The sequence below is a fragment of the Bufo bufo genome, chromosome 4 (assembly GCF_905171765.1).
Source record: "Bufo bufo chromosome 4, aBufBuf1.1, whole genome shotgun sequence".
Lineage (NCBI taxonomy): Eukaryota > Metazoa > Chordata > Amphibia > Anura > Bufonidae > Bufo > Bufo bufo.
In genome coordinates, this window is record NC_053392.1 from 586,843,908 (window position 1) to 586,871,715 (window position 27,808).

Genomic DNA, 27,808 nt, shown 5'->3' on the forward strand with positions numbered 1-27,808 from the left:
TCCTGGTGATGAAAACACCCTTCACAACAGTTGGCCAGATCAAGAACACTCTCCGGGAGGTAGGTGTATGTGTGTCAAAGTGAACAATCAAGAGAAGACTTCACCAGAGTGAAAACAGAGGGTTCACCACAAGATGTAAACAATTGGCGAGCCTCAAAAACAGGAAGGCCAGATTAGAGTTTGCCAAACGACATCTAAAAAAGAATTCACAGTTCTGGAACAACATCCTATGGACAGATGAGACCAAGATCAACTTGTACCAGTGATGGGAAGAGAAGAGTGTGGAGAAGGAAAGGAACTGCTCATGATCCTAAGCATACCACCTCATCAGTGAAGCATGGTGGTGGTAGTGCCATTAACTTATAAGAAAACAAAGTGTAGCAGCACAATGGAAAAAGGGTAAATACCGTTCCTTAATGTGGTGGTGCCAGCCGTGTCGGGAGTCAGTCCTGAGCTCCCCCAGGCTTGAAAAAGACCACACAGGTCGAAACGTTGCATTTTTGCTAGTGAATAAACCTTTGGATATACAAGGCTGGAGAGTGCTGCGGTTTACTTTACAGGTGGTAGTGTCATGGCGTGGGCATGTATGGCTGCCAATGGAACAGGTTATCTTGTATTTATTGATGATGTGACTGCTGACAAAAGCAGCAGGAGGAATTCTGAAGTGTTTCGGGCAATATTATCTGCTCATATTCAGCCAAATGCTTCGGAACTCATTGGACTGCGCTTCACAGTGCAGATGGACAATGACCCAAAGCATACTGCAAAAGCAACCAAAGAGTTTTTTAAGGGAAAGAAGTGGAATGTTATGCAATGGCCGAGTCAATCACCTGACCTGAATCCGATTGAGCATTTCACTTGCTGAAGACAAAACTGAAGGGAAAATGCCCCAAAAACAAGCAGGAACTGAAGACAGTTGCAGTAGAGGCCTGGCAGAGCATCACCAGGGATGAAACCCAGCGTCTGGTGATGTCTATGCGTTCCAGACTTCAGGCTGTAATTGACTGCAAAGGATTTGCAACCAAGTATTAAAAAGTGAAAGTTTGATTTATGATTATTATTGTGTCCCATTACTTTTGGTCCCTTAACAACTAGGAGGGACATATGCAAACTGTTGTAATCCCTGCACCGTTCACCCGATTTGGATGTAAATACCCTCAAATTTAAGCTGACAGTCTGCAGGTAAAGCACATTTTGTTAGTTTCATTTCAAATCCATTGTGGTGGTGTATAGAGCCAAAAATGTTAGAATTCTGTCGCTGTCCCAATATTTATGGACCTGACTGTAGATGTAGCCAATCGCACGTGGGAGCTGAGTGAAGATGGGGAATCGTCATCATCAGGAGGCAAGGGTGGCAGCCTGCCTGTGAGAAAGCAGGCTGGAAGCAGTGGGAGATCTGGAGCCAAACGCTAGAGGGGTACACCGTCTGCTACTCAGGAGTAGTCCGTGCCCTGAGCTCTATGCAGCCTGGCTCAGGCAGGACGATAATGATGACACCGGCCTCTGATAGGCTACAGAAACAAAGACTAAAGCCTATTACAGGAAACAATGCTCCCGTGTCCCGTTGTGGCATTCAACTGTATTGTTGTCCTGAGTACAGCGATGCAGTTGAATATGTAAAGATGAGCGTTTCCACAATGAAAGCGCTCATTGCCCATCTCCCTTCCGCTGCCCTCTCTTGCCCGTACCTGGTGCTCCCTGAGGCAATTGCCTCACCTTGCCTCATTTGCGGTGCGCCCTTGGGGTTGACACCAGCGTTTCACTGGTTTTCAGCCTTCCGTCTGACGAATCCGTCTGCCTGTTCTTTAAACGGAAACGAACGTTTCCGTTTTATGTAACCTACACTTCAATGGAGGACGGATGTCACTGTATTGACATCAGTTTGCACCAGATTTGTAAACACAGCTTTTATGCAGAGAGGCCTGGGTATACCTGATTTATAGCCATTTGTGACAAATGGAATTTCTTCTCAAACTTTGGCGAAGCTGCCGAATGGAATTTTTCATAACTTTGCTCGTCTCTAATATTCATTACTGTATATTGGGGTCCTATTTCAACTTTTTCTATTGGGTCCAATGGTTACTAGTAGAGATGAGCGAAGTTTTGAAAAATGCGATTCGGCTGCTTTGCCGAACTTCGACAAGAAATTTCATTTGTTATGAATGACTTTGTCACAAATCGCTTTCCATTGTATGGAGCGGGCGCAATGACAAGCACCCAGCACCCCCGCCATTTAACCCCTCAGATGTCCCATCAATGCTGATCGTGGCATCTGTGACTTCAGGGGTGAAAAAAATACTCACCTCATCCACTTGCTCGTGGAGAGGCCGTCTGCTCCCGTCTTGATAGGTCATCAGTATCTGATTAGAGGAGGTCTGACACCCATTTGTGAACGTGCCGGTCTTGCCCTATACTCACCAAGCACAGCGCCGTACATTATATAGTGGCTGTGCTTGGTATTGCAGCTCAGCCCTATTCACTTCAGTGGGGCTGAGCTGCGCTTCGCCCATGTGACCTCGGGAAAGCTGCGAGAAGGTAGCGGTGCTACTGCAAGCGCCGGTACCTTCTCGAACAGCTGATCCCAGGTGTCAGACCCCCACCAGTCTGATACAGATACAGAGGATAGGTCATCAGTAGTAAAGTGTTCATACTGGGCCAGCCTTGGCTTGTCCGTGCACTATGGATTACTGGTGAGCTGGACTTTTACTCTTTCTATTGTGCATCAGTAGTAAAGTCTAGGAAAACTCCTTTAAATTTATTATTTTATTTTTATTTTAAATAGTCCAAAAATGCCTGCCAGTATGTAAACACCAACACCTGCCAGGGTGATCTTTCTTCATCTTCTTCTTCTTCCTGTTTTCCGATTGGAAAAATGGTTGATTCCTTTTTGAGAAATCCACCCAAATCAAATCTAAGATCCAGTTTCCACCCGAATTTTGGGAAATTTCTGGTTGAATTTGATTAGTTTAGAACCAATTCACACATCTCTAATGGTTACTTGGTACGCCCCCAACACTTAGTATAAATTATTATGTTTTTTTTTATTTTCTTGTGTTCGACTAACGGGACCAAATCCTTTCTCAACACAAAAAAGAAACCCTTGTTTTGACGCATTTTCGCCGGCAGGATCAGCGGGCACAATGCCCGTGCATCCAATACCTACCTGTCATTTACTGTCAGCAATTGGAAGGGATTTTATAAATAAATAAAATCCAGCCCGAATAAAACAGCAGACATTGCAGTATATACATCTCCCCTCTCCGCAGAATCCTCGCATCATCCATTTTCAATGTGAAAGGTACAGAAACAGAGAAAGCCAAGAAAAAAAAAAAAAAAGTAAAACAAAAACAAAAAACAAAAAAAACAAAAAGAGCCGCGGCTGATGTATTCAAATTGAATTATAAGGGTTGACGCTGACTTGAGCAATTCAGTTTTTTATTAAATTAGTTATTCAGAGCAAACAGCTATATTGGTGGGAATCAGACGAGTCGGCTTTACTGGCAGCGAGGCCGCGCTAATGTTATATCCTCTTCATCCCATCATTATGTCCATCTGGCACTAAATTATACGATACGACTACACTGGCTGCGTTGCGAGGGTTGCCTCCCAATGTAAACGCTTTTGTGATTAGGTCCAAACGCGTCCAGTTAATCATCATATAGACATAATAAACCCATCGAACGCTTGTTGACTAGCGGCGACGTCCGGCCATAAAAGGAGGCTCAATTATTGCTATAATAGAGGATAAAGGGCGAGGAACTGGGACTTTTTATGTAAAAAAATAATAATAATGATCATTTCACCCCCATTAGTCACATCGTAATGTTGTTTAGAACCGCAAAGGAATAACATAATGCGGAAATCATAGAAGCGATGACCACACGATGACATTGGCCGCATTTTACCGAAGGCCAAACGTGGACACTTCAGAATAATTTATAATTCGCTCCCCCAATCAGATTTTAATTACTGTCTACTATACGGGGGCATATTTTGTGAATTTGCTAATCGTTGGAGAACCGCTGTGTTGCCGTTGACAAATTGCTACATTATTTCATTACGGCTCGTCGGCTGAGAGAATCCAGCGCAATTTGTCAATAAAAGCCATTTGGAATCTCCCGCCGTGCGGTTCCGCGTATTGATCCGGAGCCTAAACAGTGGTTAATAGGAGAATTAATCTGTAAAATGCAATAATTTTTATTTTTATTCTCCTAACAAATTATAGAAGGTCTTTTCATGGCGACTTGTCGAGCAAACAAGTGCCTGCTTGTGACGGAAATGAAATTGATTTTCAGTAAGGGAGAATCGGGTGAATTAACAGGAAAGTTTAATCAACTTGTCTATGGATTTTACTGTATAAACAATATGGCTGCTTTCTTCCAGAAACAGCGCTGCTCTTTTCCATAGGCTGTGTTTGGTACTGCAGGTCAGTCTAACTCAAGTGAATGCAGTTAAAGGGGTTGTCCCATCATAGACAGTGGGGGCATATCTCTAGGATATGCACCCATTGCCTGATAGGAGCGGGTCCCTTCTGTGGGACCCGCACCTACACCAAAAGCGGAGCGGGGAAAGTTGGTGGAGGGCGCACTGCGCATGCGCACCCGCCCTCTATTCATTTCTATGGGGCCGCCGAAAATAGCCAAGCGCTGGATGGGCTGTTTCTGTCGGCCCCTTAGAAATTAATGGGAGCAGTGGCCGCACAAGTGCCGTGCGCTCCCATTCACTTGTATGGGGAGGGCGTTTAGTGGCGGCAGGACCACGGGAAACCAGAGGCGGGTCCCGCACCTATCAGACAATGGGGGCATATCCTAGCGATATGCCCCATTATATGTGATGGGACAGCCACTTTAAATTGAACATGAACAAGGGTTGAGCTGCAGTACCAAACACTGCCCGTGGACAAGAGTGGCACTGTTTTTTGAACAAAGAAGCCAAGTTTTTGTAATGTCAACTACTACTACTACTACTACTACTTTCTTTTGTTATACTCATGGGCGACCCCTTTATTACAATTTAAGGTGGTGACACCCAACTGACGGTCGGTGACCACCTGCGGTCCCCATGTGCCTGAACTGCATCCTCATGTTTAGGAATATTAGCTGCCTTCACCTGGATAGGATCAGGTCTGAGATCCTTTTATGCTGGTGACTGCAGTGCTGCCCCCCCTTTCACCGCAAAGGGGGAGCACTGCAATAGCAAGCTCTGTCCTCTGCACGAATGGGCAGAACTGTGTATTTCTGGCACAGGAAGGTACTCCCAAACATCTGTTAGACCTCCACCGATTGGATAATAAAAGGGTTTCCCATTAACTATATTCTACAGTTTTCAAACCAGCACCTGGATCTGAATGCTTTTGTAATTTTATGTAATAAAAAATTGAGTATAGCTGCTGAGTTATTCAACAAAATGTATCTGTATAGCGCCACCTGCTGTTTTTTTTTTTCTTATTTCTTCCTCTGGCTCACTGAGATGGTTGCACATGCTCATTTTCATCCTTTAACTTGCCTCCTGAGTTATCATAGGGAGAGAGTTTCATGACCCCTAAGCTGCAGCAGAAAGGACATGCCCCCTGAGCTGCCAGCTTGAAATAAATCTAGCAGAGCAATTAGAGCCATGAATTTGGAGATCTCTGGATCCATGTGAGGTACATTTTCATTTTTTTACATTCATCATGGGATAACCGCTTTAATGACCTATACTAAAAATAGGTAATCAATTGTTAAATTTTGGAGAACCCCTTTATGGCCATGGTACCATGCACTGACTGGGTCAAGTCACATGAGGGAGCGCATTGGGCCTAAACAGTGTGTGGGGTGAAGTAAACCGCACTGAGACTGTGACTGATAATATGGACTGATACCTGCTCCAAAGTGTGTGAGGCATGAGACAGGGCAAGCACTTCTAGGTGGAATATCACCTGATGCGCGTTCACTGTAACTGCCAAGCATTGTGCCTCTGCCAGGAAGTGTAACCAACAAGTTTAGTGCCAGCACCTGGAAACGTAACAACCATGTTTTGTGCCTGTGTAAAGAAGTGTGTAACCATTAAGGTTTATGTACACCTTTGGGGGCTGTCACGGCCATGGCTATGTCCGTTAATCCTTACCGCATGGGGTTGCCTGCGGTTTTAGTTTGTGTGTTCAACCACAGGTGGGGGTCGCTGTGTGTGGCCTCACAGTTCTGTTCAGCATTCTCAGCTATGCAGCCTGAGCGGTGCTAGGCAGCTTGCTGCTTTGGCATGCGGTCTCACCTGACTTCTTTTATGTTAGGTGTGTGTGTATGGTGTACACTGTGTTTTATGTATTGTGTGCACTTCCCTTTTAAGTGGTGTTTTTCCCTTCTGTGGTGCTGGAAGGGTTAACTTCCTTCCCAGTGTGTGTGTGTGTGTCACTGGGTGTGTCCGACTGTGGGGTGTGGCTTCCTGGCCTATAAAGCCTCACTGTTTGCACAGGTCTATGGGTTGTTTCAGCCATGCTTGCTGGAGCAGCCTCCTGTGTTACTATCTGCCAGTGAGAGCCACCCCTGTGGTCATAAAGATATTGTCCTTATGTTTATGTCTGCTGTGTGTTGATGTTGTATGTTATGTTCTGTTGGGACCTTTCTATGTGTTTGGTGCAGCTTACGGTTCTGGATTCCTGTTTGCGCAGGGATCCAGTCAGCAAGGCTGTGACAGGTTGGTGGAACTAATAGTTCGCCTGTCATTCCCGTAAGGCTGTATGAGTTCCCCTTTTCCCAACAGCTTGGCCATTGAGACTCCTGCTCCTCCGTGCCTAGGAGGAGTAGGTCGTCTTACCCTGACTCCTAGCGCAGGGATCGGACGGAGGGTGAGTTAGGGATCCGAGGTTCCTGCGCATGGGTCCTCCTACCTTTAAGGTCGGCCCATGCAGTTAGGAGTTAGGGTCAGGGTAGGGATGCTGTAGGAGGTGACCTGCTCCCTATCCTGTTCTCCTGGCCGAGTAGGCCTACAGCACATGGCAGCGCACGGCTGAGGATTTCCCCCATCCTCAGCCGTGACAGGGGCAATATGTTTAAATATTGCATTGTACTCCTTTTGAGCTAAAATCATTTTTTAAATTGGAAATATTGAGCCCTGTTTTCTGTACAGGGCTGAGATTCTGTAATAGAGGGATCTGAATTTCCTCTCTGCTCCGTCAGCCCTGCTAATCTGAGGGGCTCCTTATCTCTGCTCTCTGACATTATAAACACTCATTGTAGCTCAGTTCTTATTTTACTGAGAAGAATGTGGCTTAAAGGCTAGGTACACTACACCTTTGCAGGCCATTTATTTATTATTGCATTGTACTTCTTTTGAGCTAAAAATCCTTTTTTCAATTAGTCTTTATTGAAAATATGGAATCTTTTTTGTGTACATAGTGGAGATGGTGTAGTAGCAGCCTGTGGATTTTCTGTCTTTTCCGTCATTTGGGGAGCAGACGGGGTCCTTATCTCTGCTCTCTGACATTATAAACACTCATTATATCTCAGTCATTATCTTACTGATAAGAATGTGGGTTAAATAAAGGTTTATGACCTCTTAGTAATTTAGAGATAAGGTTTATTAGATGACCGACTGGCACAAAGTGAAAGTACCAGTCACACAGCTAGAAAAACTGTTAACCCTTTGTGACTGAACGGCTGAATATTTTTAACAAAGAACAACAAAAAATAAGATTTTAACCCAAAAATGATAAAAATGCAATCATAAACAAAAATTGTCTCTGAAGGTGTGCATAGCCTTTAAATAAGTGTTTATGACTTCTTAATACATTAGAGATAAGGTTTATTAGATGATGGGCACAAAGTGAAAGTAAAAAGTACTATTCACATTAACTCTTTGTGACAGAAGGCCTCAATATTTTTTAATAAAGACCAAATGAAAAAATTATTTTTTAGCCCAAAAGGAGTTAAATGCAAAAAAATTATAATAATTTGCCTGCGAAGGTGTACATAACCTTTGAACCTGTATTCTCTGTGAGAGAGTCTGTAACTTCCATGTTAGTTGTCTCAGTTCTGAGTAAACACCTTGTAAAAGCGGCTGCAGTACGCCGCTGTTCCCCTGCTTACCGCCGTGGACCTAGGCGCCGTGCTCAGCGATGATTCTTCTGTCCACCGCTGCAGTCCTGGACTCTGTCGCCTGTACGTGCTGTGGTGCTGAGGATTCCGCTCCATGGGTTCCATTTAGCCCTGGCCACAGCATGCTTGATTGCTGGTGTTTGGATTCACTGCCCTGGGGGCAAGGGGTTGGGTCATGTGACCTCACTGACCAACCCAGGCTCTCCGGAAAGTATTAAGGTGGCTCAGCCCCTTCCCAGATGCCTCAGTGTCAAAGTCCTTGTGTTTGCTAAGTTCCTGATACTCACGTGTGCTCCTGACTTATGCTTCGTTTCTGGACTCTGCTTCTCGTCTGTTCCCTGCCTGCTTGCATTGACTCTTCCGTTGCCGACCCAGATTGCCTGACCTGTACCTCTGCCGCATGCCCTGTCCTTTTGCCTGTCTGACAACCATGCCTGCCTGACTACACTGTACTGCTGGTACCTACCCAGGTATCTCCTGGTCCACCCGGATCAGCTGCCTCGGACTCGGGGACTGCTCTGTAGTAGCTCCTGGCAACTACCCTAACGGCTCAAGTCTGTCCTCACCATCTGAGGCTCTAGTGAAAACCAGGTAGTTGCTTAGACACGTCCCTTCAGAGTATAGCCAGTCAGTGGCACAGTGGGTTCATATCTGCTGATCCGTGACATACCTGTTCTGTTGGGTTAATCACTACTCCATCCTTGTGTGGGGCCCTGGGACCAGAAGGGGCCAATACAACCTGTAAGGATATGCAAAGGCCCCTGCCCACCCATAAGAATTGGAAGAGCTCATATGTCTTCTTGGTATCTTTACCATCTCGAAAACTTATCTATGTGTATGTTTATGTATATCTATTTATATATGGGCTTCTCTATGCCGGCGCTCTGTGGCACCCCCGTATGTATGTTAACAAAAACAAGAAGAAATCCCCAAATCCTCAGAAGATATGTTCTTTCAAAGGCTTTCTTTCCTTCCTTGATCTATGAAGAGAATGTCAGTCACAATTACAGCTGTGTGTGTTCACCTTCACCTTGACACAGCCTTTGTTTAAAGGGGTTCTCTGAGACTGGGAACCCCTTTTGATAATATTATGCAGGGTGCAGAGATTTAATAAAATATACCTTTCACTGGGGCTCCAGGTCCAGTTCTGGGCTCCCTTATTCTTTGCTTCTGGTCCCTGTTGGACTGGAAGTTTGACATGCCGTCTACGATCATGTCACACATGCATGCCTAAAAATATCAAAAGAGGTTCCTGGTCTCGGAGAGCCCCTTTAACCCTTTTAGCCCTGAAGGGTTTTATGTTTTTTACCTCTTGCCTTCCTGGATCCATAATTATATGATTTATTTTTATTTTTTTCAGGATAAGTTATACTTTCTGATGGCACCATTTTGTATTGCATACAATGTTTTAGGAAGCTGAAAATAAAATTCCGAATTGGGTGGAATTGTAGAAAAAAGCAATTTCATCACAATTTTATAGGTTTTGTTTTTACAGTGTTCTGTGGTGTGGTAAAAATGACCTGTTAACTTAATTTCCCGGGTCAGTAAGATAACAGCAATACCACATTTATAGAATTTTTCTTGTGTTTTAAAAACTGACCAAAAAAAAAGTAGCATCACCATATTCCAACCCCCATAACTTTTGTATAGTTAAGTCTATGAAGCTGTATGGGTGCTCATTTTTTACAGGGTGATCTTTAGTTTTTATTGATATTATTTTATAACGTGTATGACTTTTTGATACATTTTTATAAAATTTTTTGAGGCACGTGAAATCGGCCATTTTGATTTTTTTTTACATTACAGTATTCACCATATGGGATAAATACTTTTATATTCTAAAATTATGGGCCTTTTGGGATACGGCTTTGCCTATGATATTTTTTTATTATCTATTTCTTTTTATTTTAATTACAGGAAATTATTTTTATTTTTTATATATAAAAAAAAAACTTTTTTAAAACATATTTTTTTTAAGTTACCCTAGATGACTATAATAAGTAATCATTGGATTCTTATGGTGACAAACAGAACAAACGGCAACCCCAATCACCGTGTGGGGGATTGGTGTTACCGCAGCGCAGGCCCAGAGAAGACCAAGGAGAGCTGAGTGCAGGAGAGACCGCCATAATAAGCAGAGTAGCAGTGAAGCAGGAGAGGTAAGTAAATTTATTTATTTTGGCTCTGTTCTGAGGTCTGATGGGGGTCTAACATGGAGGTCTAAAGGGGGACTGATCTGACATCTGATATGGGGGTCTGACATGGAGATCTAAAGGGGGTCGGATATGGGAGTCTAACATGGAGGTCTCATGGGAGTCTTATCTGCGGTTTGATATGGGGGTTCAATGTGAGGATCTGATATTGGCTTCTCATTTGAGGTCTGATAAGGGGGTCTAATCTGAAGTCACATATGGGGGTCTGATATGTGGTTCTGATTTAAAGTGTGATGTGGGGTTCTGATTTGAGGTATGATGGGGGGGTCTGATTTGAGGTCTGATATGGGGGTCTGATTTGAGGTCTTATATGGGGGGTCTGATTTAAAGTGTGATATGGGCTTCTGATTTGAGGTGTGATATGGGGTTCTGATTTAATGTGTGATATGAGGGTCTGATATAAAAAGTTAGCCCTAACTGGGGTATGTAAGGGGGTATTTTTTTGTACTGGGGCACATTACAAGGGGTTATTTTTTGTACTGGCACACATTAGAGGGCATTATAAGGAGAATTATTACTAAATGAGGACTATGGGGAACATGAAGACTAGTATGGGCACAATGAGGGCATTATTACTATTAGGGACACTGTTAATAAGTCCACTCTGGCAGATAATTATTTCTATCGGTGAGACTTTGGGGAGCACTATTACTGTGGGGGGCACCCTCGCACAGTATCAGCTCAGGAAAATTATTTTTGGGGGATAATATGTTTATGGCACTAATAGTGCTCCAAGCACTCCACTGTGAGCACTGCCGGCCCCAAGAACCGCCGCAGCTTGGTTAGGATCTCGCCGTCTTCTACCCAACCTGGACTTACGAAAAGACTTCCAGGTTCCAATGGGTGAACCTCTCTTCCTTCAGAGAGCGATGCAGGAACAAGCTCTTAAAAGAGCTCAGGGATTATAGCCAGGGGAGTATACAGCGTATAGCATTCCTCAGTGTAGATGCAGCCTTTTCCCCACACATGAGACGAGGCTCTATGTTGAGGGTAAAACAGGAACTCTTTTTATTGGAGCCTTTTATGCAGGTCTTCCAGCAAGGGACACTCCCCTGGGGACCTTGTGGAAGACTGAGACAGTTTTTACATCAGCCAATCACATGCATTTACAGTATGGAAACACTCCCAGCAATTTTACACAACCCCCCTCTGCCTGTGATACAATTAACAAACACAATGGGCTCTGCCTGTGAAACAACTACCAAACACAATGGGCTAACTTAATCACTCACAGGCAGAAAACACACATTTTTCCCCAAACCACAGAAAACACCCCAAAGCCCCACATATCCCCTAAGTTATACATCCCTGGATAGTTCTGATCTGGGCGAACAACATATCCAGAAATCACCCAGATCCGAGCAGGGGTTCCATGAAAGTCACATTTGACCGACCGCAAGCATGGCTTTCCTGCCCAAAACAGTTCCACAGATTTAGGCTGTGCGGCCGGTCTACTTTCTCCTTCAAAGTTTTAGTATATGGGCCATAATCCTGAGACAAAAGGCTGGCAAACAGGCCCCTCCAAAACCCAGTGGCGAGGTTATTTCCGCCACACATCTCCCCCTTCCAGGGAAGACTAACCAGGTACCTGACCTCACGCAGGTCGATACCTGAGTTAGTCTGGCAGCCCACCCACAACCAAATACTGGACCTGTTGAATTTGGAAGCCTGTCTCTTTCCAGTGAGTCCACCAAAGTTGTGTTGGTAACTGGTACTCCCGGTCTCTGTGTTGCTCTCTGGCTGGGAGTGGAGGTTGCTTTGTGGGCAGAGATCAGCAGTACTCTGCCCTGGTACCAGCTCTTCAGCTGGGCAAACTGGTGCACAGTCCTGCCCTGTAACAAAGGGACAGGTAGGGCAGAGGCCAGCGGCCCTCTGCCCAGATGCAAGCGCTTCTGCTGGGGTAGCATGTGGGGAGTGAGGCTCTGGACAAGAGGATATGGGAGGGAAGAGGCGGACTGCGCTCTGCCCAGATGCCAGCTCTTCTGCTGGGATGTGGTCAGGGAATTCTACCCCCAGGACCTGGTTGCGTATCTGCTGTGGAGAGAAGGGATCACTTACCTCCTCCTCCTGGCATTCCTGCTGGGTTGGTTGGGGATCTGTACCGGCCGTCCAGCATCCCTGAAGGTCTGGTGCAGAGACCGTGGTCCCATCTGCACCATTGGAGTTAGGTGTGCTGTCCCCCTGTGGTTGGGGAGAGAGACCGGTTGTCTCCTCTCCCTGCAAGGTACACTGCCACTGGGGAAGGGGGACGATTATCTCCTCTCCCTGCAAGGTACACTGCCGCTGGGGAAGGAAGATGATGCTCTCCTCTCCCTGCAAGGTGAACTTCCGTTGGGGAAGGGAGACGATGCTCTCCTCTCCCTGCAAGGTCCACTGCCGCTGGGGAAGGGAGACGATGCTCTCCTCTCCCTGCAAGGTACACTGCCGCTGGGAAAGGGAGACGATGCTCTCCTCTCCCTGCAACTCCGGCTGCCACTGGGGATCTGGGCCGACCGCCCAGCATCCCTGTAGGGCCGGTGGAGAGACCTCAGTCCCATCTTCACCTGCCATATGGAGTTCCCCCCAGAACCTGTCTATCAGGTCCCCTACCTCTGTAGCTGGTAGTGAAGTAGGGGGTACCTCAGCTGGGTCTTCCCCGTGAAGGGCTTTAAGTCTGGGACTGCCACCCAACTCTCCTGCAGGGTATTCTCAATTATTTCGAGCAGATGTCGGTAGTCCTGCTCCAGCCCCCACTCCAGTGTCACTAGATATTCCAAGTCTGGTCTCACCTCATTGGGGTCAGCATAATCTTGCATACCCTCCATGAAGTCGTAGATGTCATAAAATCGGGTCTCCATAGTGCTCCCGAACTCAGGTTCTGTGAAAGACTCCCACAACAGGCCAGGGCCATCGTAATCATACCCCTCCGGGTTGTCGTGCTTGGCCGTCCAGGGTGTATGTCCAGCGGTATACCACCAGAGCGCCTGGTAGGCATTCTCCAGCCACAGCTCTTGTCGCACCCGGAGCTCAAGCTCCTTCACCCACTCCTCTATGGGCTGCTCTCCCAGGAGGGGGATCCATAGGGCCAGTCGCGTCTGCCATCGCTGGTCCTCGCTGGGGAGTCTCTCGCCCCGCTGACGCTGTATGCCCTTCAGGGCCTTATACCAGATTCCTTTGCAGACTGTATTCCGATCAATCAGGTTCTCCTCCTCGTGTCGGGATGCTATTTGGTTACAAACTGGTTTCATACTGCTGTAGACAGGGGCGCTGTATGGGACAAGCGTTGCCCTCAATTTTGTAAATCCACGAACGGTGTCTCCGAGCTGCTTCTCTTCGCACTAGGACACCATCCCACCGCTGCCACCAATGTAACGGATCTCCCAGCACCCTGACTGGGTGCCTCCGTTGATGGATGCTCCTAGTGCTTCCTGAGAGTTCCAAGCACTCCGCTTGACACTGTAAGCACTGCCGACCCCACAAACCGCCGCAGCTTGGTTGGGATCTTGCCGTCTTCTACCCACCCTGGACCTACGACAAGGCTTCCAGGTTCCAGTGGATGAACCTCTCTTCCTTTAGAGAGCGATGCAGGAACAAGCTCTTAAAAGAGCTCAGGGATTATAGCCAGGGGAGTATACAGCATATAGCATTCCCCAGTGTAGATGCAGCCTTTTCCCCACACATGAGACGAGGCTCTATGTTGAGGGTAAAACAGGAACTCTTTAATGGGGCTACATGTCAGCCTTTTATGCAGGTCTTCCAGCATGGGACACTCCCCTGGAGGCCTTGTGGAAGACTGAGACAGTTTTTACATTAGCCAATCACATGCATTTACAGTATGGAAACACTCCTAGCAATTGTACACAACCCCCCTCTGCCTGTGATACAATTAACAAACACAATGGGCTCTGCCTGTGATACAATTACCAAACACAATGGGCTAACTTAATCACTCACAGGCAGAAAACACACATTTTTCCCCAAAACACAGAAAACACCCCAAAGCCCCACATATCCCCATAAATTATGCATCCCTGGATAGCTCTGAGCTGGGCGAATAACATATACAGAAATCACCCAGATCTGAGCAGGGGTTCCCGAATTCCATGGAAGTCACATTTGACCAACCGCAAGCATGGCTTTCCTGCCCAAAACAGTTCCACAGATTTAGGCTGTGCGGACGTTCTACCTTCTCCTACAAAGTTTTAGTATTTGGGCCTTAATCCTGAGGCAAAAGGCTGGCAAACAGGCCCCTCCAAAACCCAGTTATTTCCGCCACAGTAATGTTTTCCAAGTATGTCTTTAACAGTAGGGCTGGAGGGAAGGGGTTAGGATGAGAATTTTGCATGGCGGGGGGGAGTGCTGTTTCAATTTTTGCCTCAGGCAGGCAGCAGAAAGTCTATGTCATCCTGTGCCCCTGGCCACAAAGCACTGAGGGAAGGGGAGCCCAAGCTAGACTATTGCACCAGGGCCCATGAGCCTTTAGCTACATCCCTGGCTGAAATACCAGACCCAGCCCATGGGCAGATGTGATGTTTCTGGAAAATGAATAGATCCTTTATTTTCTAATTCTGGACATCTCCTTTAAACAAGGGGAGGAGCTGTGACAATCTTGTTTTTTTTTCTTGCTTCTTCAATAAAGGGACAGTAACATACAATAACTAATGAGCATCAGATTAACCCTTCAGATGGATGCACAAATGAACTAAACTGGAAATAGTAATATAAATTTGGTGGGATTACCCTTTAAATCAGGTACAGCAAAAAATTGTTATTTGTATGCATAGTGTTACCTGCTGGTGGGGGTTGTAGCACTTCTCTCCGCAGATGTCTTCTCCTTTCTTGCATTTGATGAACATGCAAAAATTTCCATTTGAGTCCCTTGATACCATCTTCATAGAACGACATGGCTGCATGTGTCGTCTTCTCAGGTTATAGCCAAGAATAATTCCATTAGGGTCTTCTGGTGGAGACCAATGAATCTCCACTGATCTGTGAAGTAAGGAAGTAGGAACCTATCAATCAGTGAACAGAACTGTATAGATCTGGGGTCAGCAAACCTCCAGCACTCCAGTTGTTGTGAAACTACAGTGCCTAATATGCAAGCATGCCTGGTTGTACTCAAAACACCCATAGAAGTGAATTGAGCATACTGGGAGTTGTAGTTTCACAACAACTGAACAGCCAGAGATTGCTGACCCCTGAGGTATATTTTCCCATCAGGTAACACCTCTGCAGCGAAATAAAATATAATTCTACAAGGTACTGCAGAACCTCATAATACACACTTTAGCTTCTGCCGAACCTCCTAATACACACCTCACCTGCTGCAGAACCTACTAATACACACCTCAGCTACTGCTTCAGATCTTCTTCATGAAAAGGATGAGGTGCCAGTGATACAAAATATGTAATGGGGACCTCAACTACCATGTCCTATTTATATTGCTGCTGAAATGGCAGAGGTGCCAGTGGGTCCCTCATGTACCAGGGCCCCACTTTAGTTTCACCCTTGTGTCGGGATTCGAACCAGTGACCAGCCATGTCCCAGGCAGTAGCTCTAGCCACTAGACTACCAACCCTTCTGGACATTTCCTTCTACTGAACTCTTTGATCTACCTTGTTCCAGCCTTGCCTTGTTAATCTCTGTGATTCCTTGCACCTGCTACTTCCTCTTTATAAGCCCAGCCTCTTGCACCAGATCCCTGCTGGTTATTGTTCTTCTGGACTTGATCCTGCTGCATCTACTGCTGTTCCTCTGCTGCTACTGCTACCAACTTGACTGCTGCCGACCTTGGAATTGTTCCCGACTACTCTTCTGCTTGTCCCTACCAACTGACCTGCTTCCACCGTTCCCGATCCGGATTGTCTGACCACGCACACTGCCGCCTGCCCTGACCCACCGCCTGCTAACCGATTACGCCTCTGTCTGATTACGCTGCAACTACAACCTGCCTGCGGTCCTTGCCACTGGGCTCCACCTCCAGCCAGCTATCCTCTGACTCAGGTGAGCCTGTAGGATTGTAACAGAATAACCAGCCAGAAAATGGAGTCCGCGATGGCCACCCTGCGCAAACAAGTCTCCGAACTTCAGGAGTTTGGCACCTCTGCCCAAAAGGAAATGACTCAACTTCAAGGCGCAATCCAGAGCCAACAGAGAGAAATTATCGATTTACAGCGTCAACTACTGGACGTACGCAGCGCGGTCACAGACTCCCGCATGCCTCTCCCGTCAAAGTTTAACGGCGATCGGAGCCAGTTTCGGGGGTTCCTCAACCAGTGCCGTATCTACTTTCAGATGCAGCCGGGCTCCTTTTCCTCGGACAGAAAGAAGATCCTGTTCATCATTAACCTTCTAACTGACGAGGCCCTGGCATGGGCATCCCCATATGTGGAGTCCCACAGTCTCTTATTAAATAATCTAGACAACTTCACCGCAGCCATGAGCCAAGTCTTCGACGACCCTAACCGCTGCGCGACTGCCGAGGCTAGGCTGCACAGTCTACGGCAGGGAAGACGCTCTGTAGCCGAGTATTCCTCCGAGTTCCGCCGCTGGGTCACGGACACCACCTGGAACCCCGCTGCTCAGAAAAGTCAATTTCGCCGCGGACTCTCCGAACTTATAAAGGATGAGCTCGCCAGGGTAGACGCCCCAGACGATCTGGATGACTTCGTCCAACTGTGCATCCGAATTGACCGGAGACTCGCGGAAAGAAGGAGAGAAAGACTCTGGTCCTTAGATAACAGGCCCGCGTACCCTTTCACTCCAATGACTCAGCCGGCTCACCAACCCTCCACCGAACCGATGCAGGTCGACACACTGCGCAAGACTCTATCGGCTGCTGAAAAGGAGAGACGACTGGCCGCGGGACTCTGCCTTTACTGTGGCGAGCCAGGGCACTTCGCTATTAGGTGCCCCAATAAGACTTGCCGAACCATTGCTGTCACTGAATTACGGGAATTACAACAAGCTACAATTTCACCCTTGGCCTCTGAAACCATGGACACTACAGGTACCGGGTCCCACTTCATTGTTCCCATCCTTATCACCATTGGGGAACGACAGCTTCCCTGCTCCGCAATGCTTGACTCGGGGGCCGGCGGAAATTTCATGGACTTGACCTTCGCCCATGAGAACAACATACCACTGGTAACCAGGGCAGCCCCCATCGATCTGGAAACCGTCGATGGGACCCCGCTCTCTTCTGGGCCGGTTACGCACCAGACCGCTGATCTTCAACTTCTCGTCGAACCCGATCATCAGGAAACCATTCACTTCTCCCTGATCACCTCCCCTAAGTTTCCGGTGATCCTAGGCATCCCTTGGTTGGAAACTCACAACCCCTCGGTGGACTGGGATGCCCGCTGCATACGGTTCCGCTCGGAATTTTGTTCTCAGAACTGTTTACGTAAATCCGTCCCTTCTCCGCCCGAAGAACCTACCATATTTGGACTATCCACCAAGGAGCTTTTACCCCCTCAATATCTGGAGTTCCAGGATGTCTGTGACAAAAGAAATGCAGACAAACTGCCCCCGCATCGGCCTTATGACTGCCCGATTGAGCTGCTACCTGGAGCCGAAATACCCTTCGGCAGTATATACTCCCTCTCCGAGCCGGAACTAAAGGCCCTGAAGGAGTACTTAGACGAAAATCTAAAAAAAGGTTTTATCCGACCTTCCACATCCCCTGCAGGGGCCCCTTTCTTCTTCGTGGAGAAAAAAGACTCTTCTCTACGCCCTTGCATAGATTATCGAAAGCTCAACAATGTTACTGTGAAGAACCGGTACCCTCTCCCCCTGATTTCTGAACTCCTTGAGAGACTTCGGGCGGCAAAAGTCTTCACTAAGCTCGATCTCCGAGGAGCCTACAACCTGGTCCGAATTCGCCCGGGGGACGAGTGGAAAACCGCCTTCCGAACCCGCTATGGTCACTTTGAGTATCTGGTCATGCCTTTCGGCCTCTGCAATGCCCCTGCTACCTTCCAACATTTTATCAACGACGTCCTCAGGGACATGCTTGACCAATTTGTGGTAGCATATCTGGACGATATTTTGATTTTCTCAGAAGACCCTGAACAACATCGTGGGCATGTCCGCAGGGTGCTACAGAAACTCCGTGAACAGTCTCTCTATATTAAGCTGGAGAAGTGCGAATTTGAACAGACTTCCACCCAATTCCTCGGCTATATTATTTCACCGGAGGGCTTAAGTATGGATCCCCGGAAAATCCAGGCCGTGACTGAGTGGCCTGCCCCGAAGAACGAAAAGGAGGTCCAGAGGTTTGTGGGTTTTGCAAACTTTTATCGGAAGTTCATCAGGAACTTTTCAAAAATCATCGCCCCAATCACTCAACTAACAAAAAAGACTGTCCCCTTCGGGTGGACTCCGGAGGCACAGGAGGCCTTTGCTAAACTGAAGTCCCTCTTCACCTCTGCCCCGATCCTGGCCCACCCAAACCCTGAATTACCATTTACGGTCGAGGTGGACGCCTCCGACGCTGCGGTGGGCGCAATTCTGTCTCAACGTTCAGGGGAAAAGATGCTCCTACACCCTTGCGCTTTCTTCTCCCGCCAGATGTCCCCCGCTGAACGGAATTACGACATCGGGAATAAGGAACTGCTGGCAATCAAGGACGCTTTCACCGAGTGGAGACACTTGCTGGAGGGGGCCCATAATCCCATCTCTGTATACACTGACCACCGGAACCTAGAGTTTATCCGCAGCGCCAAGAGACTCACCGCCAGACAGGCCAGGTGGAGTCTGTTTTTCTCCAGATTCAATTTTGTTATCTCCTATCGCCCTGGGTCGAAGAACGGCAAAGCGGATGCTCTCTCAAGGATGTTCTCTGAAACCTCTCAGATCAATGAGGCTCCGGCCGGTATCCTTCCCGACAGAAGCATCATAGGAGCCACCTACTTGAGGGAACTTCTGGGTTCCCTCAAGGAAGGGTATGAGAACGATCACCTCCTCACCTACCCACCTGGAGCTGTAAACCTTACTCTCAAGGGTGGCTACTGGTTGTACCGGGATCAGCAGTTGTACGTACCAGAATCTGCACGACTTGACGTACTTAAACTCAACCACGATTCCAAACCGGCCGGCCATCTGGGTATCAGAAGGACCCAGGAGCTCCTCTCCCGTTTCTTCTGGTGGCCAACTTACAGAAAAGATACCGAGAGGTTTGTCTCCTCATGCACGACGTGCGCCCGCAACAAGACCCCCCGCTCCTCCCCCGTGGGCTTGCTATGTCCACTCCCGGTTCCCTCCCGCCCCTGGGGTTCAATCTCCATGGACTTTATTGTGGAACTTCCTCCCTCCAAAGGCATGAACACCGTTCTGGTCGTCGTCGACCGTCTCACCAAAATGGCCCACTTCATCCCCTGCAAGGGCCTACCTACCGCCAAACAGACGGCCGATCTCGTACTCCGAGAGGTTTTTAGGCTACATGGGGCCCCGGACGATGTTGTTTCGGATCGGGGAGTACAGTTCACTTCCAGGTTCTGGAGAAACTTCTGTCAAGCCCTTGGGATCAAGGTGAACCTGTCTTCTGCGTTCCACCCCCAATCCAATGGGCAGACCGAGAGAACGAATCAAACCCTCGAGCAGTATTTGCGCTGTTTCGTCACCCATCTGCAGGACGACTGGCTGGACCACCTCTCTACGGCCGAGTTCGCCTATAACAATGCGGAGCACAGTTCTACCCAATACAGCCCGTTCTACGCTAACACCGGCCTACACCCAACCTTCATCCCTCACTTGCCCATTTCCACCACAGTCCCAGCTGTGGCCGAACGTCTTGCAAGTCTACAACAGGCACAGGAAAATATTCGGGACAATCTACATCGAGCCCAGAGCCGCTTCAAGCAGGCAGCGGATAAACACCACAAACCCGCTCCGGAATTCCAGGTAGGGGACAAGGTGTGGCTCTCCACCAGAAACCTAAGCCCAAAGGTTCCCTCCCGGAAGTTGGGCCAAAAATACATGGGTCCTTTCCGGATCATGGCTCGAATCAACGAAGTCACCTTCCGACTCGACCTTCCCGACTCCATCCGAGTGCACCCGGTTTTCCACTGCTCTCTCCTGAAACCACATGTTGAGAACACTTTCCCAGGCCGCCACCCCCCTCCTCCTCCTCCGGTAAGAGTACAAGACCAGGAGGAATACACTGTGGCCAAGATCCTTGACTCCAGACTCCACCGTGGAAGGCTGCAGTATTTAGTTGGGTGGAAAGGCTATTCCCCCGAGGATAACTCCTGGGAGCCAGAGGAAAATGTCCATGCCCCCAGACTGGTAAAATCTTTCCACCAAAGACATCTCGATAAACCATCATCTGCGGCGCCCGGAGGTCACCTTGGAAGGGGGGGAGTACTGTCGGGATTCGAACCAGTGACCAGCCATGTCCCAGGCAGTAGCTCTAGCCACTAGACTACCAACCCTTCTGGACATTTCCTTCTACTGAACTCTTTGATCTACCTTGTTCCAGCCTTGCCTTGTTAATCTCTGTGATTCCTTGCACCTGCTACTTCCTCTTTATAAGCCCAGCCTCTTGCACCAGATCCCTGCTGGTTATTGTTCTTCTGGACTTGATCCTGCTGCATCTACTGCTGTTCCTCTGCTGCTACTGCTACCAACTTGACTGCTGCCGACCTTGGAATTGTTCCCGACTACTCTTCTGCTTGTCCCTACCAACTGACCTGCTTCCACCGTTCCCGATCCGGATTGTCTGACCACGCACACTGCCGCCTGCCCTGACCCACCGCCTGCTAACCGATTACGCCTCTGTCTGATTACGCTGCAACTACAACCTGCCTGCGGTCCTTGCCACTGGGCTCCACCTCCAGCCAGCTATCCTCTGACTCAGGTGAGCCTGTAGGATTGTAACACCTTGTATTAGTGTTTTCATGTCAGTCAATAGATGGTGTACTCACCTTTTATTGTCAAAGAGATTCTGCAGCGGAGGTGCATGTATTACAACTACTAGGCCACGTGACCAATGAACGTGACGTCACTGTTCTGGAGGTAATGATGTCTCCTTAAACAGATGCTCCAGGATTTTGATATTGATGGTGCAGCATCCCACATATGTGTGTAAAAGGGACACTTTAAGCATCTGCTAACTCTGAGTACAAACAGTTAGCTTTGCTAACTGTGAGTACAAACAATTACTACCCAATTCGTGTTTACCCTGCGGACCGGCTCGCTGCATGAATTGGCATCACGAACAGGATCCAAAATCCTCTGCGCCTTAGAATAAGCCGCACTTGTTTACTTAAAGGGAACCTGTCACCTGGATTTTGGATATAGAGCTGAGGACATGGGCTGCTAGATCGCTGCTAGCACATCCACAATATCCATTCACCATAGCTCTCTGTGCTTTTATTGTGTAAAAAAAACACGATTTTATATATATGTAAATAAGGCTACTAATGTTTCCAGACCCCAGCCATGCCCACTGTGAAGGAGCCCAGCACCGCCCGCATCTTCCGAATCTCCTCCTTGATCCCAGACATCACAAAGCTAGAGTGCCATAATCTCGCGATGTGCGAGCTAGCGCATGCACAGTGTCGGCATAGTGCTCCTTCCCTGTGCTGGCATCCGCCTCAGGGAACAAACTGCGCATGCACTAGCTCGCCCATCGTGAGTTTACGGCGCTCTAGCTTTGTGATGTCGGGGAGCAAGGAGGAGATTCGGAGGATGCGGGGCAGTGCTGGGCTTCTTCACAGTGGGCGTGACTGGGCTCAGAGTCAGAGAACGCTGGACTCATCTCTGAAGCATGGAGGAGACAGGACTCATCTAAGGTTAAATTTACATATCTATAAAATCTTTTTTTTACACAATAAAAGCACAGAGAGCTATGGGGAATGGATATTGTGGATGTGCTAGCGGCGATCTAGCAGCCCATGTCCTCAGCTCTATACCCAAAATCCAGGTGAAAAGTTTCCTTTTAAAAGACTATGTATGTGCTTTGACACAGTGGAAAATATAAATGTGGAGAATTGTTTAAATAGCTTGAACACTACATAGGCATACTATACAGTTACTTGCTACAGAATCGCATTGTTAAAAGCATGTTGCTGTGTCACTATCACTGTTTGCTGTCAGTGAATAGACTGTCGTTCTTGAACCTAAAATGGCCGCCGGAGGCCTTCTTGATTAATTTGCTGTGCGATTACTTTAAGCTACGCCCTGCTAGCGGCGGGAAAATTGAGGTACACCCACTTAAGAGCGGGAAAATCTATTGTGTCACCCCTTTATGCAAAGTAATTAATAATGTGCCTCCCACCTCTGTTGCATTGTCCAACAATGCTGGCGCCTTCCCTATGCAAAGCGGACCCAGGGGGAGGGTCGCGCACCAGAAGAGTGTGACATACGTGCGCGCCCTGAACACTTCAGTAGACACAGCGCACACAGAGAGGAGCAGTGTGACGGAGAGCAGGAAAAAGAAGGAGACCAAAATGGCTGAGAAAAAGACAGCGCAAGATGTCCCGTCTGCCATCCCTATACCGGAGGGAAGCACGGAACTCACGCCAGAGGTCGCGCTCGACAAAGCAGAGGAGGTTCACCCATCCGCATTAGTGCTTCGGGGTCTGGCCGTACCTACAGCCATCGCTGATGAAGCTGCACTGCTAGCCTGCATACGGGCCCTGTGGGACCGCCAATGGGGAGAGTTAGACCCTCCACCTAGGCTGCCCGCCTATGCTACAGGTCAGCCAGTTGTAGCTACACCAGTTGATTATACCCCCTCTATTGCCAAAAGGTCCAGTCAGGACCAAGCTGCATGTGACTATATATGGCCAATATTGAAATGGGGCAAGAGACACTGTTGCTAAAGAGATTTTGATGTTTGTTGTTTTGGTGGCAGTTCCTCCAAGCCACTGTGGAGCCCTTTGCCCTTCTAAAGACTCTACTATGGACTCCAAAATTCAGACAAATCCCAAGCTGCGCCCTTGTTTTTGCGCCCTTTTATTCCCTTTTTACCCCCTTCTCAGGTTGTCTGAGACTTTAACTTGCAACGTTCAAGGAAATGTACCCAGAAATTTTTTTTCTGTGCCTTATCCTATGCAACGCACAGCCTCTTAAATCCAAGACTTTTGCACTTTAACCATTTGGATTACAAATTATTTATACCCCAAATTAGGGATGGACTTTGTCTCAGGACTATGTCATAGGCTGCATTTTCCCAAATGTGAGATCACCGCCCATTTTGTCCCCGCCAAGTAAAGAAAAAGAACAACGCCCATTATCCCTTTTTGCTATCTTGTGCAATAATATGCAATACCTTTATGCACCTGAATTAACTTGAAAATGTGAAATATGCAAAATATATATGTAATAAATTGCCTAATCTGTATTGTTGTGCATAACCCTTTTTTATTACATGAGGTTATCGAAGTGTCATAATAGTACATAGCAATCAATATATGCATATTCGTGTGTGTGGAGTGTATTTGGTGTAGTTCAGGTGACGGCGTAGAGATCCACAGCTTCTTTCAATGCAAACATCGAGGACTACTTATCTTTTAGCAGTGAGGTATGCAGCGTCTCACATATGTGTGTAAAAGGGACAATTTAAGCATCTGCCTATTTATCTAATGTATTTGCAGTGTTATGGTATTTTCCTAATATCAGGCTGGCATTGTCATTACACCCATTCGCCCCTAGGTGGTGCTGGCGCCACTCATTTATACAGCTTGGGGTGTGTCTAGCTTAGAGCAGAGAGAGCAGAATGTAGAGTGCAATGAAGTGTTGTAGGAGAACAAGTGTATGGAGGAGAGAAACAGGCATCGTCCACCATGTAGTCTGCTATTTCTACCCCTTGGTTCTGGCCAGGCTAAGGGAGTACAGCGAACATTTATCTACAGCAGCAAAGCACAAGACAGTAAGTCTATGTCTAAATATGAATCAAGCCTAGTGAGGGTTACAGCAGAATCCAGCCTATGGACTTCACAATCACAAGTGCCTGAGAGCAACTTTAGGAGTGCCGTTACACGAATGGATAATTGATGCGCAGAATTGTCCTTATTCACTAGAAGCCTTCCGGGATATAGTGAACCTGAATACTTCAGGAGAGCATCCTGCAAATAATGTAGCAGAAGACTGATGACTGCCACTAAAGAGAATCCCCCTATTGGATAGCTCAAGATAAGTAGAAAACAGCATATTTAGTACCAGAGTACTATAGTTTGGACTTAATAATTTGAATAATTACAGAAGTCTTGCCTGTAAAGTGTTAGCCTTAAAGAGAACTCCTCAACTGACAATTGCCTAAACCTTATAAAAGGAATACTACTGAACCTATTTCTGAGTCATCACTCATGCCATACAAATGAACTGTATCTGTACTGACTACCTGAAGACAATTGATTCAGTAAACGTTCAACTGTTTGATTACAACTGACTCCTCATCATTTCTACTACTACACTCAACATTTGCACATTATGGTGCTGGCATCATGAACACAGGGGCCCAGCCACCAAAGCACCTTAAACACCTACACCATCAAGGGCACCTCAACTTCCATCTGGCTGGTGTTCCCTGCAATAGAAAATGCCCCGGAGGATTTAGTGCTGTCTTCCCATCCACTGCACTGCCGACCCAGGGAGGTTCTGCTAATCGTGAGTACAAACAACTACTACCCCCATCGGCCCACCGTGAGCCTCACGTGTTTCCCCTGCTGTCCGGCTTGCTGCAATGGCCTATCCTCAGTCATACACTTGGCACTGCGGCGCTGTGCTGTATGAGCACTTAGGCCTCTTCCTAGTCCAAGGACGTCACGTTCATCGGTCATGTGGCCTAGGCGCAGATCTGACCTATTCAAGAGAATGCGACTGATCTGCAATACCAAGCCCAGCCACTATACAATGGACAGCGCTGTGCTTGGTTTGCTGTGAGGAGGCTCACCAAAGTTTTGGCTTTCTGGGAGTTGTAGTTTTACAACAGCTGGAGAGCCACAGGTTGGCCATGCCTGGTCTATATCATCAGATTTAGAAGCAGACACACTTGTAACAATACATAACCATACCCCTCCTTCGGACCCCACTATTCTAGTCCACTAGATGTATTCTAGTCCACTAGTGTATGTTAGGTCCCCCTCATAGAATCCAACCAAAACTCAGTTACGGACACACATCCGCAAAAAGAAGGTTCAAATCAAGAGGACACTAATGTAGGTAACAATATTTCAGAATACTACCCAATAGCGGGGACATCCACATCCCTTTCTTTTTTAGCCCTATCATGAAAAGTGCCAATACTACAACTATCACCAATTATTTCCAACCCTTAGGACGGGAAATAGCAAAACTTAGAAGAGGGTGCAGAGGTGGTAAAAGCAAAAAGAAAACAATAAAAACAATCAGTCCAATAGACTCCCCAGCACTCCAAACTTCAGGTATTTTCTATTTATCCACATACAAACTTACAAAGGATGAAATTTCTCTGTTAGTGAAAGGTCTGTCCTTTTGCCCCACATCAAAAATCAAAAGAGTTAGACCTTTTTTTTTATCTGAACAAATTTATAAGAAAACTAACCTTAAAGAGACACTTTAAAATCTAGAACAATCACCAAAAGGAACACAGATACCACAGTGAAACACAGTAAGTGACAAAGATCATCACTTTCCCATTGGCCTCCCATCTGGTTTAAAGCCACCCTCTAATTATTACCCTTTACAACATAAAGGAAATTTCATTGATAAGTTCTATTCTGTTGTATCAGACGAATTCCGCCAAATAAATCGAGACTCTGTTTTGAAACATAACCTTAAACCACATGAGAAATCGGTCATGAAAAAACTCCAATCCAATCAAAATATAATAATCCGAAATGCGGATAAAGGGGGTGGCATAGTTATCCAAAATAGAGATGACTACATTAAAGAAGCGTTCAGGATCTTATCTGACACTGAATATTATATACCTCTGAAAGATGACCCTTCTCAACAGGATAAAGAAGAGTTAATAGTTATTAATCAAATCAACAGATCAGTTTTTGGATAAAAAGGAAAAAAGAGTATATAATGGTCACGGATTCGACCCTAGCTACCTTCTATCATCTTCCCAAGATGCATAAAAATCTTGACAATCCGCTGGGAAGACCAATTATTTCCAGAGTACTCTCACTTACGCGAAACCTGTCTCATTATATTGACACTTTTTTTGCAGAAACACATAACAAATCGTAAATCCTACATTAAAGATTCCACTTCACTGATAATGGAATTGAAAAACATAAAATGGGAAGAGTATTACCAATGTCTGACTTTGGATGTGTCAGCCTTATATTCTAACATACCACATGAGTTGGGGATAAAATGTACGTCCGACTTTCTGACTTAAGACGAGTCAATGCCAATACAACAAAGACAGTTTATCATTAAGGGCACTGAATTCATATTGACACACAATACATTTCAATTTCAGGATCAGATTTATAGACAGGTATGGGGTACCGCCATGGGCACTAGATTTACACCCAGCTTTGCCAACTTGTTGTTGGGTATATTTGAGGAAACTTATATTTATCGAACTAAATACTGGACTGATAACATCATCTTTTTCAAAAAGTATATTGACGATTTAATCATTATTTGGAGAGGGGGGAGTGCAATCATAGAAAAATTCATGACACATTTGATTAGTACTGAGTGGGGAGTTTCGTTTACGGGGTCCTATCATATTACCAGAACAGAGTACTTAGATCTAGAAATTTTCACACAAGGGAGTAAAATTCTGACTCGGACTTAAAAAAAAAAAAAGTAGATAGCAATAGCTATCTTGACTACAAAAGTATGCACTGCAAAAAATGGAAAAAAAATATTCAGTTCAGTCAGTTCAAGAGAATTAGACGTAACTGCTACTTGGAGAGGGACTTCGAAAAACAAAGCGAGGTCCTATCCTCAAGGTTTAGTGAAAAAGGGCACCCCAACGAGATTGTTACTGAAGCAAAAAAATGAGCATCAGAATTCACACAATTAGAATGTCTGCTGCCTAAATATAAAGCAACTACTAAGGAGAACACTCAATCCTTGAAGTTCATCACAACCTACATTCAAAACCATAATTTGGTCAAATCTTTTTAGACTAGACACTGGCACCTATTTAGAAAAGAACCTATCTTAAGCCAAATCATTCCAAAAGCACCCCACCTCATCTATAGAAGGACACATACTCTTAAGAACATTGTATCCCCGAGCAAAATAAAAAATACAACAAAAATACAACTATTCTGTCTTTGGAGAGATTGGGGCTCTCCTCCTGAATAATCAGACTCTACAGCTGCATACCCGGCAACTGGATACTTATTTCCAACAAGTCCACAATAGGGTTGTGCCTATATTTAGCACAACCACTTAAGATGAGCCTCCATTTTTTGTTCTATCAACCAGTATCATAATCTGGAGCATACTACCCTATGGTGCGCTTTCTTTTATATGCTTTTGCAGCTATTGCACACCTAACTATATAAATCCTTCTACAGGAAGGCGCCTGAGTAACTTAGGTTCCTAGCTTGTCTAGTTTCCTGTTTGTGCTAAGGTGTTCTGTT

The 27,808-nt window shown here is 46.5% G+C and overlaps 1 protein-coding gene across 1 annotated transcript in view; it reads right to left on the minus strand.

The window, feature by feature from the left end:
* The window catches only part of USH2A (usherin), a 1,179,609-nt gene that overhangs the window by 300,207 nt on the left and 851,594 nt on the right, over positions 1 to 27,808 (minus strand). Inside the window, exons 49-50 of the mRNA XM_040430191.1 lie at positions 15,077 to 15,253; positions 12,875 to 13,531 (exon numbers count right to left, since the gene is read on the minus strand). Coding sequence (XP_040286125.1) covers positions 12,875 to 13,531; positions 15,077 to 15,253 — 834 coding nt within the window. The remainder of the gene's footprint in view (positions 1 to 12,874; positions 13,532 to 15,076; positions 15,254 to 27,808) is intronic.